This window comes from Lissotriton vulgaris, unplaced genomic scaffold, assembly GCF_964263255.1.
Source record: "Lissotriton vulgaris unplaced genomic scaffold, aLisVul1.2 SCAFFOLD_803, whole genome shotgun sequence".
Classification (NCBI taxonomy): domain Eukaryota; kingdom Metazoa; phylum Chordata; class Amphibia; order Caudata; family Salamandridae; genus Lissotriton; species Lissotriton vulgaris.
Window position 1 is genome coordinate 434,382 of NW_028253292.1, and position 19,432 is coordinate 453,813.

The 19,432-nt window shown below is 44.9% G+C and overlaps 1 protein-coding gene across 1 annotated transcript in view; it reads left to right on the top strand.

Annotated features, from left to right (window-relative positions):
• The window catches only part of LOC147661045 (leucine zipper transcription factor-like protein 1), a 393,806-nt gene that overhangs the window by 80,332 nt on the left and 294,042 nt on the right, over nucleotides 1-19,432 (top strand). The window contains exon 3 of the mRNA XM_086951370.1: nucleotides 1,315-1,509. Coding sequence (XP_086807496.1) covers nucleotides 1,315-1,509 — 195 coding nt within the window. The remainder of the gene's footprint in view (nucleotides 1-1,314; nucleotides 1,510-19,432) is intronic.

The following is a 19,432-nucleotide window of genomic DNA, read 5'->3' on the forward strand; positions in this document are numbered from 1 at the left end:
CATAGTTTAATCCAAAGCTATGATCAGCTGTGAATGTTCAGTGTTGTAGACCTTAGAATTACTCAGTACTAATCCCCTCTCACCAGAGATAGTACTGTGTGATGGTGAATGTTGCTGTAGTTCCAAAAACAAAATGTATAAACATGTAGATGCTAAAAAGTGTCAATAATACATTGTTTACCATCACAAGTCAAAACAATTTGAGTGTGCCTACGTAAGTAAATATTGGTGAAAATTGCACAAAAGCTGAATTCATTACAAATACTTGTAGAAGTACATTGATGATGCCCTCTCACAGCTGCTCCAAGTTCCTTTCTTGTACCCTAGGGTAAAGAGGGCACTGTTGTGGGGTTATGTGCCTTAATCGCAGCACATCACTGCTTCACAGAGGCTAGTGCTGCCATCAGTGATGGCTCGCAGCAGCTTTAGAGTGATAAAACTGAAGGCTGGAGCAAGTGAATGCACACACCGAAAAGGGACCTGCCATTTTCTCTTGTTTGTTTTACTGCATCGTAGTAGAACCGGTCACTGTAAGCATAAGACTGTTTTTATTAAGCAGTGTATCTTATATGGCACATTTTAACAGGCCTTAAATGCCCTTTATTTTTGTAATTTGTTATCTATAGCATTGTAAGCTTGTTTCAGACATGGTACATTTGCCCTGACTGCTGGTTAAGGTGGGAGTTCCATATAAGGTTCTTATTCTGACTTCCAACAGTATTTGGACCACTGTATCCTAGACTTCACTTCTGTCAGCTGATGCCCTACTTTGGGTCTTTGTAGTCCGTGATCCTATGTCCTCCAAGAGACACAAAGATGCAAGCGTTTTTAATCGGTTCCTAGCTGTCTACGGATGGCCTCCAGAATGCACTCTAAGCAGAGCTATTGATGATGGATGAGGCTAAGGGATTTCATAAAGACTCACCTTTTTAGGGAGTAGTTCCTTTAATGCTGGCCGTCCAAGTCTTTGTCCCCTCCCCTGTAGACAGGTGTGGGACTAATATCCATTACAAGGCGTCCCCTCGCCACCCACAAGCTGCTTTAGGAGGCAAGCATCGGGATGTCCATAAAGGCTTAACATAGGCGAAATGTAAATCCTCACTGCCAGTTTGTTTATGAATACCATATAATCTGTAACACTGAGTACTTCTAGTGAATCTCAGTGAACATAAGTGATATTTTGGATAAAGTTTTAATCCTAAACTCAATGATGTTTGCTAATTCAAGCCAGAGTGTTATTTTCCTCAGTCCCATTTCCTTTATGCAAAGGTGTTCTAAAGTACGATTTTATTGCACCCTGTCTCTTCTCCTCAGGCTTGTGGACGAGACTTTCACCGTTGACGAAGTAACTGAGATGTTGAATGGTTTACAAGTTGTGGTGCATGGTGAAGTGGAAACAGAACTCATTAATACCACACATACCAACGTCCTTCTGCTACGTCAGCTCTTTTTCCAAGCTGAGAAATGGCACCTGAAGTTACAGACCGATATCTCTGAGCTAGAAAACCGGTAAGTTAGTGTTTTCTAAGAAAATGTTTAATGTTCCGTAATTTTACTTGTAAAACAGTGTTCATGCTATTGAATTCAGGAAGTCTTGGGTGGCATCTGTCCTGCCACCCTGCCATTGCATTAAAGCGCACTTTGAAGGCATGTCCTCATTCACAAACGTTTTAAGTAAGTGCAAATATTGTTGGATTTGCTAATGTAAATTTAAAGTCAAAATCAACCCATCACTCTTCCAACTTTCCTTTCATAATTCACATTCCTCTATAACATGTTCCATCTTGGTACCACATTGTCAGAAAGCCTTTTCCTGGGGGACTGCTCTAGTTATTTTCAGGATTGAGGATTGTGCCCATAGGCAATATTTGTTGAGCCTCCACTTGGAGATCAATCATGATTTGATAAATCACAACTGTCCGAACTCTTACTTGATTGTTTATTTATTTTATTTTATATTCTTCTATAGCGCCTGAATAGACCCCCGAAGGGGTATCTCCGCGCTTTGCCAGTAAGAATATCCTCAGATGATTATTGTTAGATAAAATGGTACATATTAACAGAGGGGGATCAGTTACTGGGGAATAGGTGTGTTTTTAAGACCTTTCGGAAGGTCAGATGACTGGTGAGTGATCTCATCTCGAGCGGTAAGGAATTCCAAAGCTTTGGTCCTAGATGGGCTAGTGCTCGCCCTCCTTGTCTGGACTTTTTTATTCTAGGCACCTGCAGAAGCTGCTGGTTGCCTGAGCGCAGGGTTTGTCCAGGGGCATATGGCTGGAAGATTTTGGCTAGATATTTTGGACCTTCGCCTATCACACTTTTGTGAATAGTGCACAGGGTCTTAAACTGCACTCGCTTCCTCAATGGTAACCAGTGGAGCCTAATCAGCAGCGGGAGGGAGGGAGTCCTGGGGGGAGCATTAAGGACTACCCTTGCTGCCGTGTTTTGGATCACCTGTAACTTTTTAAACTGCCCTTCATTTGCTCCTAATAGAAGGCCGTTACAGTAATCCACTCTGCTGATGTCTAATGCCTGCATAAGTGTTTTCCTGTGGCAGTCTGGCAGATAGGGAAACACTCTTCTTAGCATTCCAATGGCTCGAAAACAGGTACTAGCCACCTGATTTACGTGGTCCTTGAAAGTGAGTGTCTGATCTAATAGCACTCCAAGATTTTTCACCGTGTTTTTAGGGCTAGGAACAGGACCTAATTCCAAGGGCCACCATTCAGGTGTCCAGTGTACTGCTGCTTGTCCAAACAACATGACCTCCGTTTTCCCTATGTTGCATTGGAGACAGTTTGATGACATCCATGCAGATGTTGCTCTCATTCCCTCTGCAAAAGATCTTTTTATTGCAGGTGTCAGGTCTTTAAAGGGAAAGAGGAGTTGGGTGTCGTCGGCGTACGACACCGGAGTAAACCCAAATGATCTTGCTAGGTTGGCCAGGGGAGCCACATACACGTTGAAAAGTGTCGGGCTTAAGCAAGAACCCTGTGGCACTCCCTTATTGAGCTCCCTATAGATAGATTTGTGGGAGCCCAGCCTAACCTCTTGAGAACGGCCTGACAGAAAGCTTTCCATCCATGCCAGAGCCACACCTTCCAGTCCTACGTCCTTTAATCGCTCAAGAAGCACTTTGTGAGACACCGTATCAAAGGCGGCGGAGAGGTCCAACAGCACCAGAATCGTAGAGCTGCCTTCATCCAGTGCCATTCTGATGTTATTGGTCACTGTTTGAAGGGCTGATTCGGTGCTGTGGTTCGGCCTGAAACCAGATTGTGAATAGTCCAGGCCCTCCGTCGCTTCGAGATGTTGTGACAGATAGGTGTTCACATGCTTCTCAGCTATCTTGCTGATGTATGGCAGGAGTGAAATGGGACGCAGGTTGGAAAGGTCGGTCCATGGGGATGCCGCTTTCTTACGTATTGGGTTTACCACCGCCCTTTTCCAATCTGCTGGGACTTGTCCTTTGATGAGGGAGATGTTAAGGACATTCTGTATGAAAGGCCCCAGGAATGAATGAATGCCTTTCAACTGCCACTGAACTATATTCTAGTTTCATCCTGACTGCCTTCAAATGAGACACCAGTTTTAGTGTTGTGTGAGATTGTGCTGGCTGCCAACCTCCCCATTTCCTTTCAATTTTCCTTTTTAGGGATTTTTAGAAAAATATGTTCACAAATGTAACTGGATCAGGCATTTGGGTGAAAACAATCAGTGTTTAGAATTTCCATGACAATATATATGATGGAGAAACAAGAGTAAAAGACAGTAACTTGTTATCTCCTCCTTTTTCTGTTAAACAATAAAGCTCTCAGTTATTTTCTTTTTACCTTATTCTTGTATTCCTCGTTTCTCTTAATGTGCAGCTCCACCTTGACCACAGTGGCTTCTTTCCTCCAGTTGTCATTTCATTAAAGTAAAATAGTTATTTGTGTCTGGTCCTTTCTATTAATTGTATCACTGTTATTTTCTCCTATCTTAACATTTATAGAACTACTCTTCTGACGTGTTTCAGCTCACAAATCACACTCCAGAGGTAGAGAAATGACACAACTGTGACAAGAACATATATATTCATAAACTCTTTCGGTGAGGCGATCAGTAACACAATGATGGTTTCTTGATTAACTAAGGACCACATAAACATTGGGCAAAACTAACGCCCCAGAAAAATTATTTTAGAGAGTATGTTTTAGTGAGAAAAGTGAGTATGTAAGCAAGCAAAAACTTCGTTTTAGGTTACCGAATAACAGCCTACAAGTAATATTAAAACATTTCTCAGTTATGCATATCTATGATATCAAATACATAAATAAAATGCCTACTTTCATTGTAACATAATTAGCCATCGCAAAGAAAATTAGGTACATTGTTGGTGCATTCCTAAGCACGTTGAGCCAAAACGTTGGTAAATCATGAAAGAATTTAACTTTCACTTCATCAACGGGATGAGTTAGGGGTTCTCCCCCTGAGCAAGGTGTAGGGCAAACGAGGCCAGTGGTGAATTTTAAGCTCAATATGTACATAACATTGGGGGGAAAAAACATTCAAGACTACTTAAGAACGCTGTTCCCCTCAAGCAATCCTTTGGGCAAAACTGTGCCAGAAAAAGAATTGTGACACACATTGTGTTAGTGTCTAGTGTCATTGACTAAATATGAGGATACAAATAGCGCCAAAAAGGGTAGTTTGTCCCTTGTTTAATTTTTCAGAAAATAGTACCAAATAGGGTGTTTTGAATGTCTTTCATATATTAACATGTAAGACAACATGATAGAAGTTTAAAAAAGAAACACAATGTGCATAAAGCTTGGAGTTCTTAAGCAAAGGCATTTTTAGAAACCAATTGTAAAACTTTGTTTACTAAGCGCTTTGAGTCAATACGTTGGTCAAGAGTGATGGTAATTAAATGAGTTTACAAGGATGCCCCCCAGGGTCTATGCTGACAATGGCCCAATGTCCAGTAAGGAGTAATACCAAACTCCTGATGGCTTTGCTTGCTTTACAATTCAGAGGGAAAATGGCCAAGGATTTTCGAACTGGTCAGTTTTCTCTTTTGGCCAAACCAAGGCTGATTGCCATATTATTAATCCTTGACTGTAGTGGCAAAGCCATCAAAGCTACATTGGAATGTAAATCTGCGCAAGGTAATTACCAGTGGCAGAGATTCATTTAAGCATTGCCACATTGTTTTTGTATTTATTTCAGTGAGAATCTACATGTCCAGCAACAGGTAAAGTCAGTCTCCACATGCTTAGTGTTTGTTCTAATTAGTTCTCCTTGAGCTATATCAACATTGTCCTCATCAAATAAATCTCCCTACAACCCACTCCCCTCTCTAATATTTCTATGACTTTCACTGGGCCCTGCAGCTAGAACCTGGATTAGGAGAAATGGGGAGATGCTTGTGTGGTTCTGTTCGCATTAGGCCAGACTTCTCTTGGACTCGTGGGCAGGGCAGACATTTCCACCTGGCCTAAAACCCCTAAAGTGAAAACGATCTGTGGTAATTTGCAGCTGAAGTACCTCCATGGTTCCACCTGGATTCACATTGTGGCCTCTGAAATTAGGCTAACTTTAGAAGATTAATCAGTCAAGCTCACCCAGGCCAACTGATTGCCATCCTTCTATTTATTTTTGTTTCCATATTTCACTGGAATGTTGTGTACACACGATGGCATGTGCTCAACAAATTGATGAGTTAGTCCACTATGCATGATTACATAACAAGCAAGCTAGCACTTCTGAAGTGGATTGTGCTGTACACCTCTCCACCCCAAAAAGCTGTTAAAAAGTAATACAAAATATTGTACTTTGAAAGTGCATTTTGTACCTCCGAGCCCAGTATGAACATGGGGCGCATTTAGTGCTGATATCACACGTTTATAGCTTTCCATATTCACTGACCATTTGGTGTACAAAACTCTCATGCAGCTCTGTAGTGCAACAAGGATAGCTAACAGTTTGTTTATGTAGTCATCACAGCCGTAGTCATCACAGCCACCTATGTATACATTATTTACATTCTGCCTCACACAGAACACTGCTCTGTTACAAGTGTGGATTCTCCTCTGGGCGGTAGGACTATACTTAGTGTCTCTGGTAATTCACCTACAGTAAGCTACTTAAGAATAGGTGGTGACAACTGAGATAAATAAGTTAGAACTGTTCAGTTTCTTGGAAAACTTAAGTATATGATCATTGAGGCAAAGTCTCTAGTGCATCCCTGCGCACCTGCTTATGTATAAAAGTGAATTCTTAAATAAAAGCCCCAATCTAGCTAGAGGGCTGCAGGGGATATTTTGTCTCACCTGCGAAGTAAATAATACGGATCTCTGATTCTCATCAAACCTGCTAATTTTACTGAAAATCAGCCCCAACAGTTTCTTTAGCTTTCTCATCTGCAACTCTGAAAGTGTAGTGTAGTGCCTATTTTCCCAATAGGCGCTGCGCATTGGAATAACATAAACAGTAGTATCGACGTAGAAGTGCGTATCTTCCAGGCCTCCACTGACTATGCTAAATTTAATTGGGTTTGTTACCAACTAGCTCAGAGGTCACTGGAAACTTTCTTGACTGCATAGGAAGTGATCAGCTTCCCTGGCACAACCAAGAAGGGATTCAGTTTTCCAACAACCGTGCAACATGACAACTTTGCTCCTCAGATCAAGATTCAATCTCTAGGGTCGTGTGAACAATAGACAGTTATTTTACTCAGTCAGTGGTTGTGCAGATTACTTTCACAATATGTAGAGAATAGAGAGACGGGCGTTTTCAATAAAGGGTAACATTTATTAAACAGTCTTTCTTCTCGTACAAGAGAAATGAATTGCCACAATTGCAAGTCTTGTTATCATAAAAAGTAGGTACAGTAAGATGAGTATTGCGAAATAATACTGTAAAAGCATTGATATGGTTTCTTAGCCATACAATGGTTTAAAATGAATAAAAGATATATACATTCATATGTACATTAGGCTAAAATACTCAACTGGTGCTTCTAACTACGCCTACCCCAGTGTACCTGACCTAAGCCTAATACTTGGGAGGGGAGTAAGTAAGTAGCTTTAAGTTAAGTTGGTTTTGCCAAGGTTTGCTTCAAGAATTCTCTCTAAGGGTTTAGTCAACACCGTACCTCTGGAATAGAATGATGGAGGTCTGGTATCTCCTTCAGGGGGTCGATATCCCAGTCACCCGCAAGGGTAGACTAGAAACGCCGGAGCTGGATTTCTCTGCAAGAGAAAAGACAGCGTCTCTCTCAGCGCGTCGAGGAGGAGGAGGAGTGGCAGCGTCCGCGGGCAGCTTGCATCTGCTGGGCTCTTGCAGGGGGACGGCTGTTCAGCTCCCAAGTTCACCACACCATCGTTCGCTAGTTAGCAGCGATAGCAGTAGCGATAGCAGCTATGGTATCATCAGCATAACAGTAACTTCAGCAGCAGCGAGACAGCGTTTGCTTAAGGCAACGTTGGTAATATTTATACCTGAAAGGTGCCTTGTTTGACGTAAGTTTTTGGACATAAGACGTCAATAAAGATGCCACTAGGAAGTGTTCGTCTATCAGTGCTCATTAGAGTTCTATTACTAATCAAAACATAGCAAGCGGGGATTTCCAGGTTGCTGAGTTTTTATCTTGTTGAAGAACTCAGAGTGTTAATCTAGGAATCTTAGATAGTAACTTCTGCTATGTCATTGCACTAATTGGTTGCAAAGGAAGTGGCAGAGAAAGCGATTCTGAAATGTGGCTCTGTTCGTGTGAGGCCAGAGACGAGTTTCTGAATATTGCACTTGAACGGTTATGCCAATATAGGGATTAAATGGATTTATAGCCGAATAGGGGCATAAGGTCACAGTATCGATCAGGGTCCTAGATTAGAACACTACACCCACTCCACGAATTCATGCCCATCAAATTACTAAAACTAGAGCAATAAGACGCATGTGTAACATTTCCCACCCCAAAATACATATATGCATTTGAAATAGGCGTATATTGTAATACGTGAAAATTCAGGTACTGTACGTTTTTGAAGCATAGAAATCATTCAAAAATTATAGCATATGAAATCAATGAACGATTATGCAAAAAGAATTACACATGAAATATCTCTGAATACAGAAGAAGGGCGAGATCATTTCATCACATATAAATGCATTGCAGTAAAATTCTGCTAGAGGCTGGTGTAAAGTTATAATGTCTCTAGATGTATTTAAAAATAGAAGTTGAAGCTTCTGTTCTCTATGAATAGTTTTACTTTAAGCAAAGAATTTTTCGTGCCAGAAAAAGGGTGAATATTAAAAAGTGTTCAATTCAAAAGAATTATTGCTTGAACGGGGAAATTAGAGTTCCAACGCTTTTAGCAGTTTTTGTTGTTCAAAACTGAAGGCCGAATTCAGAGTTCTTGGGAACGCTGTGTGTCGGAATGTTTCTCTAAAGTTATTGTTTCTGTTCGGGTGAGAACATCATATCAGACAGGCTCTCAAAGAATTGGTCTACAAAATCAGGTGACAGTTCGACCAAATTCGATAGTGCTGTAACTTGGCAGGTGTGAGAATGATTGCTGTCATCAAAGGCTGGATCAGCAATGCTCACAGAAGGTCGTACCTGGGTGATTTTGATTTTGTCACTCGCTCCACTGTTACCACCTAGTCGTAGCACAGGAGTCTCAACGAATGCCGTCATCAGGATTGGTAGCCGCTGGGGACAACACAATGCTTGAGCCATTATCGGACTTAGCAAAGTATCAATATCCATTGGTACTGCTGATGGAAGTGAAAGACAGGTGTCCAACACGCACTCATCTCCGCATAGCATACATCGTAGTACAGGTAAGATGCAATTTTGCCATATTGGTCTGAATGAAAGGAACCAGGTCATGTTTAGATCTCTCAGCCTGGCCAATCCAAGGACTCTAGTTATTCTGTCCCGGTAGCGCACTGCTAGGATTGTTTCTTCCATTCCCATAGGAGTCCTGTCTGAGCTGTGGCTTGCTATAACGAAGCAGGAGGGTCAAAAATAAAATCCCTGCTACTAGTCCCAAAAATAGGGGTATGCCGCCAAAAACAGAGTGGACAAAATTTGGAACGATTCCCAGAATTGCTTGAAATGGTGTAAGCAGTCCCGTAAAAATCGTCTTAAATATGCCTGGGATGCCTGTGGCACTAGACATGTTAAGGAGTTGGCTCAACATTTTTACGAAATGCACGGGGCAATTTGTTGATAAAAGGTCGTGAACCTCCGTAGCTGTCCTTGCAACTAGGAGATTATACGTCTCTTTTGATGACGTTATGGGCACTGTTGTCTGCAAAAGCACAGACTTCATTTTGCTTAAAGTATCAATTCGTATAGAATAGAAATGCAGACAAGGCCAGATGGGAGTCTCTATGTCTCCAGGGCCACTCGGGAACAATGCTTGCATACAGCATTTGACCATGGAAGTTACGCTTACGAGATAGGCTTTTCCTGGCACAAGGCCACAACATCTGTGATCTGTCCTAAGAATGTAACTCCCATTCGCAAGTTGCATAAAGAAGGGCTCTATCTGCGTTGCAGGTGTGACAAGCTGGTGGCATGAAAGGTTGTTAGAATTACCTTCACAGGCTCCGTGTAAATTAATACCCTGGCACAAAAGTATACCGCTTAGTGAACGTTTACAGTTTTCACCACTAAGAAATACATTTTTGTCGCTGTCACTATAGCATGAATGTGTGTATGGTAATTTCCATGCTGACTTAACATATCCTTTACCCAATCGTTCATACTGGCCAGTAGGTATGTATTCAAGGCACTTTTTAAATCGGAAAGTTGTTACCGGAATAGTGATAATTCCGTGTATTATCCATTCAATGACAGGACTTTCTGACATTGTCAATGGTAATCTCTCAAGTTTTTCGATGCTCAGGATTGTATAGTCTGCTCCTTTCTGTGCCAAGCTGATTTGTTTATCAGTAAGGTTAAAAATGGAAAACAATGACGTTGTGTTGATTAAACGTCAAGGCACATAGCCTGAACGAAGATTTTGCAGCGTCCAGCCTAATTGTACAATAGAACGTAATTGTGACTGGCCATGCTGTAACATTAGCAAGTCTCTGTCTATTATATCAAAGGCAGAGGATACAATATTGTCCAACGAATATATTCTGGAGGACAGAGTCATTAACCCATTGTCCACTACAGAAAGTGATTTTTCCAAATTAATACGATCAATTTCTCGTATTTTTTCTGCTGTTTTAATTTGTGTGACTTTCCAAGCCTCGTTGTACGCAGCATAGATGCTGGCCGCTATGAAACGCTTTTGACGCTGTTTGCGTGGTCCAAGAATGAAATCGCGCAAATCAGCACCCTCTTTAAGTAAAGACAAGTGTTGCTTAATTTCAGCCAGTGTGGATGTTCCTAGCCATTCGAGGCAGAGTTTCCCTACACTGTATGTTGTTACTATCCCTGGATGTTGTCTCTGGGAGTATCTAGGGTCTTGTCTGGTCATTTTTAACCCCTGTGTTTTGTTCAGGAATCTATCTTGACAGTTGTTTGTGTCAGTAGGCCAGATTAACCACTTTTTCCAATCAGGATGTGTTCTGTTAAAATGTAAAATTTTAGTTACGTCTATCTCAATATCTGTCGTTACATTCTCAGGTATTGGCTTTGGAATAGACAGTTTGTTTAGGTCTTTGATCTTAGCTAGGCCAAGACAGGATGTTTGGTGAATTGTGTCATTTAAAAACATCATTTGTTCTGGTATCATGCAGATTCTGAATAGTGCTTCTAGGCCTTGTACCTGCCAATCTTTCGTACCCCAAATGGTTTTTGTTTCAATGTTATTTTTCCAATAATCAAAACCAAATGTCATCATTTTTTCATAAAATGCTTCTGAATATATTAATTTAGTATTTGTCAGCATTGTTTTCATTCCTGTTTTATCTAACAGTTTGTAATAAAACGTTTCTGCATCACTGGTGTTAAACCCTGAGAAGTACTTGAATTTCTCAAAGAATGTTTTAGAACTGCTTTTAGGTGGTGTAGCACAATGTTCCAAGGTTATACTTAAAAACATTTCTAGTCTGTGCAGATTTATGCAAATAATGATCGCCATAATGTGTATAACAGAACAACTGTTCATAACTAGACGAACCTTGTAAATAATCATGTTCTGTGAATCTAGCTGACATTACTAAATCAGACATCATGTCATTAATACTGTTAAAGTCCCAATCATCAGAGAATGTACTAGGTTTTACAAAGTCACTTAAGGAAACCTTCAGTTGATGAGGATACTTCAGGATCTCGACCGGACCATAGATCTCATAGTCAGTTTTCTCCCATACTACCCCACCGGGTATTGGAATGGCTGTGACATTTACTGTTGACAGTTCTCTTTTCTTCACGTGGGATGATCTGTGTGGTTTGAGGACTAAGTTGATGTTCTGACTTGCTGTGTCCATTCAATTGTAATAAACTTTCCTAAAATTAAAACTAAAATTAGGCATAGTAGCAGTATGAGTACCCCTGAAATAATCCAATGCTCAATCAACGGTGTATCCAGATATAATTCTTTGATTTGTTGAAGGAGTTCCGTTTTATTTTCTTTAAGAGTATTTTTTGTTTCTGGCATCACTTCGGGGTTACTTTGATCCTCGGAAAAGTTGTCGAAGTCGATAAAATAACCAGAGGCAGTTCTGTCAATTGTTGGAATTGTTCTTTCAATCTGTCTTTCGGTAGCACTTTCTGATGCCACATCTTTGTAGACTGGTGTTTCTTGACGAACTGTTTCAATCTGTGTCTCAAGAGGCACGAGTTCCATGGCATTATTGCATAGTCCTTCTCTGTGCACTGCAGGCTGATCGAATGTGATTAGTCTTTCAGTTTGAACCTCTTGGATTGTTGCAAGTTTGGGTATTCTGTTGTTTCTTGGGAGTCCACTGGGCCTACTGTTGATTATAGGCCACATGCTTGTGGTTTTACCAGGTCGATAGATACAACTCTGGTCTCCTTTTTACCAGCAAGGGGCGGTAGTACAACTGATCTTGTTCCGGTGACTGCCAAGACAGGTACTGCTTTTCTGTAAGAAGGCCCAAATTCCTTCTTCACCGCTATTTTTTCTCTGACTAGATCCCCAATCTTTGGAATCCAGACAGGCCTTGCTGGGGCTGTTGCTTGTGGTGCCTCGTCAGTGGTAGCTGGCTGTTGCTTTAACTTTACGTTGCTTAATGATTTTCTTGTTTCATTCAAGTCCTGTAAAACAGCCAAACGATCTTTGATGTCAAAGTCTGTTTTCTTATCTTGTACCACTGATACTTGACTATCTAAGTCCTGAATTCTCATTCGAATTCCGAACAATAGTTCATATGGGCTGAAACCTTTTAGAGAATTTCTTGGCAAATTGTTAAGACTGGTTTGGACACTTATTAAATGTTTGACCCACCCAGCGCCTGAACCTAATACCTTTGCTGTTACAGATCGCTTTATGTCCCGGTTTTTTCTTTCTACCACACTATTCCCTTCAGGGTGTGACGGACAAGAATACCGCAACCCAATTCCCATGCTGGCCATGGCCTCCTTATAAGCTCGAGAGCTGAAAGCAGGACCCTGGTCAGAATGGAACGTGGCAATTGCGTATGTGCCGATAAAGACTCGCAGATCTTTTATAACCGTTCTGGCGTCAGCCGAGCGCTGGAGGCCACATTTTTTAAGTGTGTTTAGCCTTAATGATGTACAATGGGACGCGTTTCTCTTTTTTGATAGCGCGGATAGATTGCCTGATGCTTTCTATTAGGGCTTCTGACACTACACTGGCCGGTTCTCCACTGCGATCTCTGTTGCAGTCTTCACAGTTTTTTGCAAACTCATGAATGCCTTCACTCATTTCCGGCCACCAGTACTCTGATTCTAATTCTCTCAGAGAGTCCCTGATTGTTTGGTGTCTCAGACCCAACCCCATATGTGCTTCCTGTAATAGGAAACCCCTCCGGTCCCTGTTTGGAATTACCCTATCCCCCTCTCCAGGGATTCGAGCAAAAGGAACGGAGTTTGCATCGATTACGTATGCATAATTGAGTGGATAGTTCACGGGTAGTGCTGCACAGTCGCCTTTTACGGACGTTTTTACTGCCAGCATGGTTTCCCTGTCCATGTATTTTTCTGCACGCTTTTTTGTGGCCACGGAAGCCGGTTTAGTTGCTTCCGCTGTGGCTGTATTAGCCAATGAATTCCCTGCAACGTGAACGCCATCACGTTGAAGACTCTGTGCGTGATCACGTGAGTCTTTTGTAGTTCTTTATGTAAAAGAGCTACTTGGTTCCAGAGCAATTTATGCTTTATTGTGGCACCTGTGTCATCTTTGTAATCGTTTTCAATCCAGCTCTGCAGTTTATTATTGTAAGAGTTGACGCATAAATGAGAATCGCACACGATTAGTGTCGGGAATTCACGTTCTGCATTTTCAAGCGCCATCTTTAAACATCTGATTTCAGCTCTCTGAGCCGAACAGTACTTTACTGATTCAGTTTTTGTTACTTTCGGTCTGAATTTACCGCACAGCCAACGACCTTTAACAATCGCGCAGGCTGCATCGTAGGATTTGCTCTCTACGTTGAAATGCTGTACAAATCTATTTGTATAGATTATACAGGCGTACTGTGGGAGAGGCAGAAGTTCGATTGGCAGAGGATATTCTTCTTCATATTCTAAATCATTCAGTTCTTCGAATTGCGGGGCGAAATAGTATTTCACATCTTCTGCTCCTAGAGAATCTATACACTGTATCCATTTCGGATTCAGTGACACTGTAGGCAGGTTTACTGGGCTGAATAGCGCCTCGAAGGCGGATTCCGCTGTAAGGATATTAATCCTTTTGCCGTGTGCTAGTTCTCGTTCGTTTGCTAATGCAATTTGCACTGCTTTCACAGTTCTTTCTGTGTGACTGAATGTTTTTTCTACTTGTGTGTACAAGTGAGATTTAATTGAAATTGGTACCTTTTGTCCCTCATTAGAGGTTAGGTACGTGAATCCGCATCTTCCTGGGATGACTCGGATTACAAGATCGCGTGTGTTGTCACGTGTATCTAATTTTGTTTTTGCTAACATGTCTGTTTGCAGTGATCCCAACATTTCTGTGTGTTTTTGAGTCCAATTGATTTGTTTAAAATCAGGTTTAATTAGTTCGTAGAGAGGTCTAACCCTCTCTGCGTAATTTAGGATGTATGTTCTTCCGAAATTCAGAAAACCTAGTATGGATTGAAAATTCTTCAGCGTTTTTGGAGCTTGGAGTACAGCGCACTTCTCTAAGAAGTTGTCCGCTAGGCTTTTTCCTTCACTTGATAATTCGTATCTGTTGGACCCGGCCCTTTGGGCAGGTTCACCCCTAGACTTTTTGCTTTTTCCTAGCCTGTTTCTGGAACCTGGTGTTGGTGATTCTAGGCCTCTGCGCACTTTTTCACTGTGGTACAGTGTAAAGTGCTGGAGCTCTCTGTATGAAGAGTGAGTGACCTGCCTCCCATAGGAATGAATGGGGAATATGTATGCCCATGGTAGTTCCTGTTATGTGGGGAGTGCAGGGGTCGAGTTTGATATGTGTGAACTCGTGAGAATGAATGCTGCAAAATGATGTATGCAGCATGACTGTGTCTAGTCTAGAAGTACCACTTTTGGAAGTTGGCATAATTGTGTAAGTTGGTGCTAGCGTGTGATTGGCTGGTGAGTCTGCCCAGGAGTGCCTGGACCTGCTGGTGGATGGACCGTCCGGTTTGAGTAGGACAGGGTCTGCAGGGTCTGCAAGGCCCCAGAGGAGGGGGTCTGAGTCAGCCGTGGATGAAAGGCCCCTCTGCTGTCAGGGATGGGAGGAAAGAGCGTCTGGTGGTGCCGGGCTGTGCCTGCCGCCCACCCTGCTAGCTCTCCATCCTGACGGCTCACTGTCACCTCTGGCCCTGAAGCTGTCAGGAAAGACGTAAACCAGAAACATTCCAGCACTCAGGGTCCCTTGCACGAAGTACTTCAAAGGCATTTCTGGCTATAAGAAGGGGATGAGTCTCCTTCCAAAGTTGTTCTTGTTCTAGCTCGTGTGGCTGACTTGGATCTACCAGGGGTGGGCGCTGCCCAGCCCCTGGGTGCCTGGATTCCTGGACTCCTGGGGGACCCTTCTGCCCTGCCTGGGCTGAAGGGGGGACTTGGCTTTGCCCCTGGGGAAGCTCTGGGACCATGGCAGCATGGAGAAGCTGCCCTTTTCCTGGGGAGAGCGCTGGAGTTGGTTCCTAGCGCCTGGAGGCGCTGTGCTTCGCCTTGAGCGCCTGGGAGCGCTCTGCCTGCTGTCTAGCGCTTTGGAGCGCTTCATTTCCCCCAAGCGCTTGAGAGCGCTTTCGCTGGACTTTCTAGCGCTTAGGAGCGCCTTCCTGCTTGCTTATAGCGCTGGACGCGCTGAGGATTCCTGGCCGTGTCACCGTCGCAGCCCGGGGTCAGTAACCCCCGTGGAAGTGCCCTGAACCTCCCCGTGAAGCGCCATCCTGATCGGAGCTGGCACGGCGAAGAACGAAGCCGCCGCGCTCCCATTGGTGGAGGGAGCCGAGCCCCCTCACTAACGCCGCGACGGGATTGGCCCGTGCGGCGCAGCGTCATCCGCGTGGTGGGCCGTGATTGGCCGAAGTAGCGGAGCGTCATCGCCTGACTGTCCCGGGAGCCGCTCTGTCATTGGCTGACTCCCGGGCACTGAAGGGGCTCGACCGGAGGGCCGCCACGCGATTGGCTGCTCCGTCCCCGAGGCCGGGGCTCGAGGAAGAAGGCGCCGAGAAGCATGGCGGCGGGTCGGCCGGGCTCCCGTGACCTGGGGGAACCCGGCGGCCTCTGAAGAGGCGTGTGGTCCGCTGCTGGGGCTCCCGTGTGCCGAGGGAGCCCCAAGTGAAGGAGGAGCGGCAGGAGCAGAGAGACCTCGTGTGCAGCCGCCGCCCGGAGGAGCCCCGCCCCGAAGACAGCCCGGTGAGTTGGAAGGGCTAGGGGGGGGGCTCGACGCGGCTGTGGTTGGTGCCGGAGAGCGGCACCGGGAGCGAGAGCAATAGGGCGGCCCCAGCTGGCAGTGGGCCGCCCCAACGTCGCATCTAGTGATATCGCGAAGCCATGAAGGCTTCAAGGGCGGCCCCGGTGGGCAGTGGGTCGCCCCAACGTGCACGAAGCCCGGAGAGGCTCCCCGCCGCATTTTTGTATTTGGAGCCCTGAGAGGCTCTGGGGGGCATTTTGAGAAGCTAGAGTCCCCCGTAGGGGACTCCACCGTGAGGAGGGCTTCAAGGGCGGCCCCAGTTGACAGTGGGTCACCCCAACGCTTGGAGAGTCCAGGGAGGCTCCAGGGGGCATGTTGCTTTAGAGCCAGAGTGGCTCCCACGTTTGACCAGTGTTGGCCAGAGCCTGTGTGGCTCCAACGTGCTCAGTGTTTTGAGAGCCTGAGTGGCTCAGGTGGCGCAGTTCTGTTGTTCTCCAGGTGCCCAGCACTTTGTGGGCACCTGCCACGTTTAGGCTTTTTGAACTTCGAGACTGGCGCTGCATGGCAGCGCACCCTGACACTGAGACTCAGGGCGTCTGAGCCCCAACAAGGCCAATGGCCTAGGGACTGCCACAGGTGGTGGCTTATGTGAGTTTGCGCAATGGTATGGTTATTGCACCTCTGAATGTGATCTTTTGCATCATGTGTTATTCATGCACCTCTGAAGGTTTTTAGGCCTCATGTGATTTTTGCGCTGTTGCTTTACTCTTGACACCTCTGAATGTTTGATGCATTATGTGTCTTTCTTTTCTTGCGCTGCACCTCTGAATGTTTAGTCATCATGTGTCTTCTTGCGCTGCACCCCTGAATGTATTGTGATTACATCATGTGCTCTGTCCTTAACACCGCTGAATGTGTAGGTCTATACATCATGTGTTTTCTTTCTTTACTACTCCTCTGAATGTATATTCATGTATCATGGGTAGTGTGTTCTGAGTTATACCCCTAAGTGGATTTCATCCTTAGGTGGTTGTTCTTTCTAGTACAGGTGGTCCTAGTGAGGTCCTGAGTACCTGCGTGACATGCTCCTAAGGTGTTTAGGGTTGCGTAGTGTGTACTTACCTGTTCCCAGTAGTTACTGGATGTGATTCATAACTGTTACTTTGTGCTACAGTGATTTTATACTCTTTTAGTCTAAGTTCTGATAGTATTTCATTACTACTAATGTGCTGATTGTGACAGGGGCCCTTGTGGCCCTGTCTTGTGAATAATCCCATGTGAATATTGCCCGTGCCAATTGGCACCATGTATATGTGTGATTTTATCTGATATGCTTTTACAATACAAAAGGTATTTTTATAATAACCTTGTGTGGAGTCTCTTTTGTGGTGTACCTAGTATGTTGTTTCTATTGTGCGCTGACGCAAATGCTTTACACATTGCCTCCGAGTTTAGCCTAGACTGCTCGTGCCAAGCTACCAAGGGGGTGAGCAGGGGTTATCTTGGCGTGTGACTTCCTTGCCCTGACTAGATTGGTGGTTTCTGCCTGGCTTTGGCGTCAGCCTTAGCCTACCAGAAATAGCCAGTTCTAACATTGGTGGGTCAGCGGTGCGGATTTGGAACTTGTGTTTGCGCAGTGCCATAGCGACAACTGGCTACATTACAAAACTCTGCAATTGTTTTTTTCAGATAGTCACATGTTTGGGATTATTGTTTTTGATTTTTTTCCTCAAGAGTGTCATTTTCAAATGTGTTTCTGCGCTTTATGTTTAGCGGCAGATGAGAGAAAGTGACAGGGCGGGACGCCAGTAGAGGGGAGGTTCCCATAGATTAGGAATCCCTTGCTGGGTCCCTTGTCCAATCCCAAATCCTGTACCTGTGTGGGTAGATAGGAGAGGGAAGGAGTGTGAGGAGAAAAGACTAGCTCAGGGGGGTAGTTGTTCCCTGGGTGTAGTGTGTGTGTCTGGATTCCCCAGTGTGGTAGGGTCCAGTGGTGGCAGCTTTAATTTGTCCAGTGCGCAGGAAATCCCATTCCCCGCTCCCAGAGTTTGGTACCTGTGTCACGTGTGGTCAGGTTGAGTGATCAGGGGTGGTAAAAACTGCCTTACCAGTCCGAGGGGGGGGGGTGTGCGAATGAGTTATGTGCTGAACTGGAGGAGTTGGCGTGAGTTTTCTTTTTGCTAAAGAGCTTGCACGTGAGGTGTACCTCTGGTGGTGTGCAGGAGGTCCTGCAAAGGAACTGGACAAGAAGGTGTATGTCTGGCGGTGTGCTAGATGTCTTGCAGTGGCATTAGGGAGTGATTCTAAAAGCAGTGGCTTGTGTATCTGATGATCCTGTGTAGGTGAAGAGGTTCATGTGTAGCCCAGCTAGATCCCAGTAGGATGGTAGGGGTGTAGGGGCTCACGTCCTGTCTCAGTGGAGGCGGAGTGAGTGTGGGACGGTGTGTCCCACGTTGGCCTGAAACCTTATCTCAGGGCCCGGAGGGTTCCCTAAGGGAGCGCCAGGTCAGGGGCCTAGGCTGTACATACAGGTCAGTTGAGGAGGATCTTCCTGTGTCTAGAGGACGGGGAGTGTCTGTAACCAGAACTCCGGCGGTCCTAGTGTTGGGCAGTACCGCTCCTAAGTGGAGGGTGCAGAAGTCCTGGCTCGCTGAGCATTTGACCGTCTAGAGTGCTTAACCATTTGTGGGGCCTCTGGAGGTTGTTCCCCGAGGAGGGGGGAAAGCCGGGTTGGGGTTGTGGCCTGACCTGGGAGGAGTACTGGAGGAAAGTGTGTCACTGATACGCCGCTGGCGTGTGCTCTGTCTAGCCTTGGACATACTGAGAATCACCCTGTGATAGGGAGTACTGAAGGAGAGTGTGTCACTGAGACGCCGCTGGCGTGTGCTCTGTCTAGCCTGGGACATACTGAGAATTACCCTGTGATAGGGAGTACTAGAGGAGGGTGTGTCGCTGATACGCCGCTGGCGTGTGCTCTGTCTAGCCTGAGACATACTGGGCCTGTAGTAATGGAACTGGAAGGGGGCGCAGAGGGACGGTGTCCTTACTTCTGACCCCGGTGCAACCTGAGGGTTTAGATCTTAGGTTGGGAGATTAGGAAACTTCTAGGTCAAGAGGAATCTCTGCCAAAGTGGATCAGCTGAAGAGACTGAGGGGGCTGCCCTTGCTGTGTGATGTGGGGCTCACCTGCAGTTTGTTGTTTTCACTAAGGTAGAGGAAAGGGGGCTTTGCTGTGGACTGTGTCCCCCCACCTGCTTGAAGAGGGACTGTGCTATGTGCTTTGTACCTCAGAAGTGGAATAGTTTCCAGGTGGTAGACCAGTGATGGAGTGAGGTCCTGATCTGGTAGGAGAATTGTGTTCTGGTGAATGCTTCTCTGTGAGGGTGCGGAAACCCAGAAGTAGAGGTGGGGTGGGGCATTCTTACCCGAGACCTCTGGTCAGCTTGGGGGGTGTGGACCCTAGGTTATTGGAT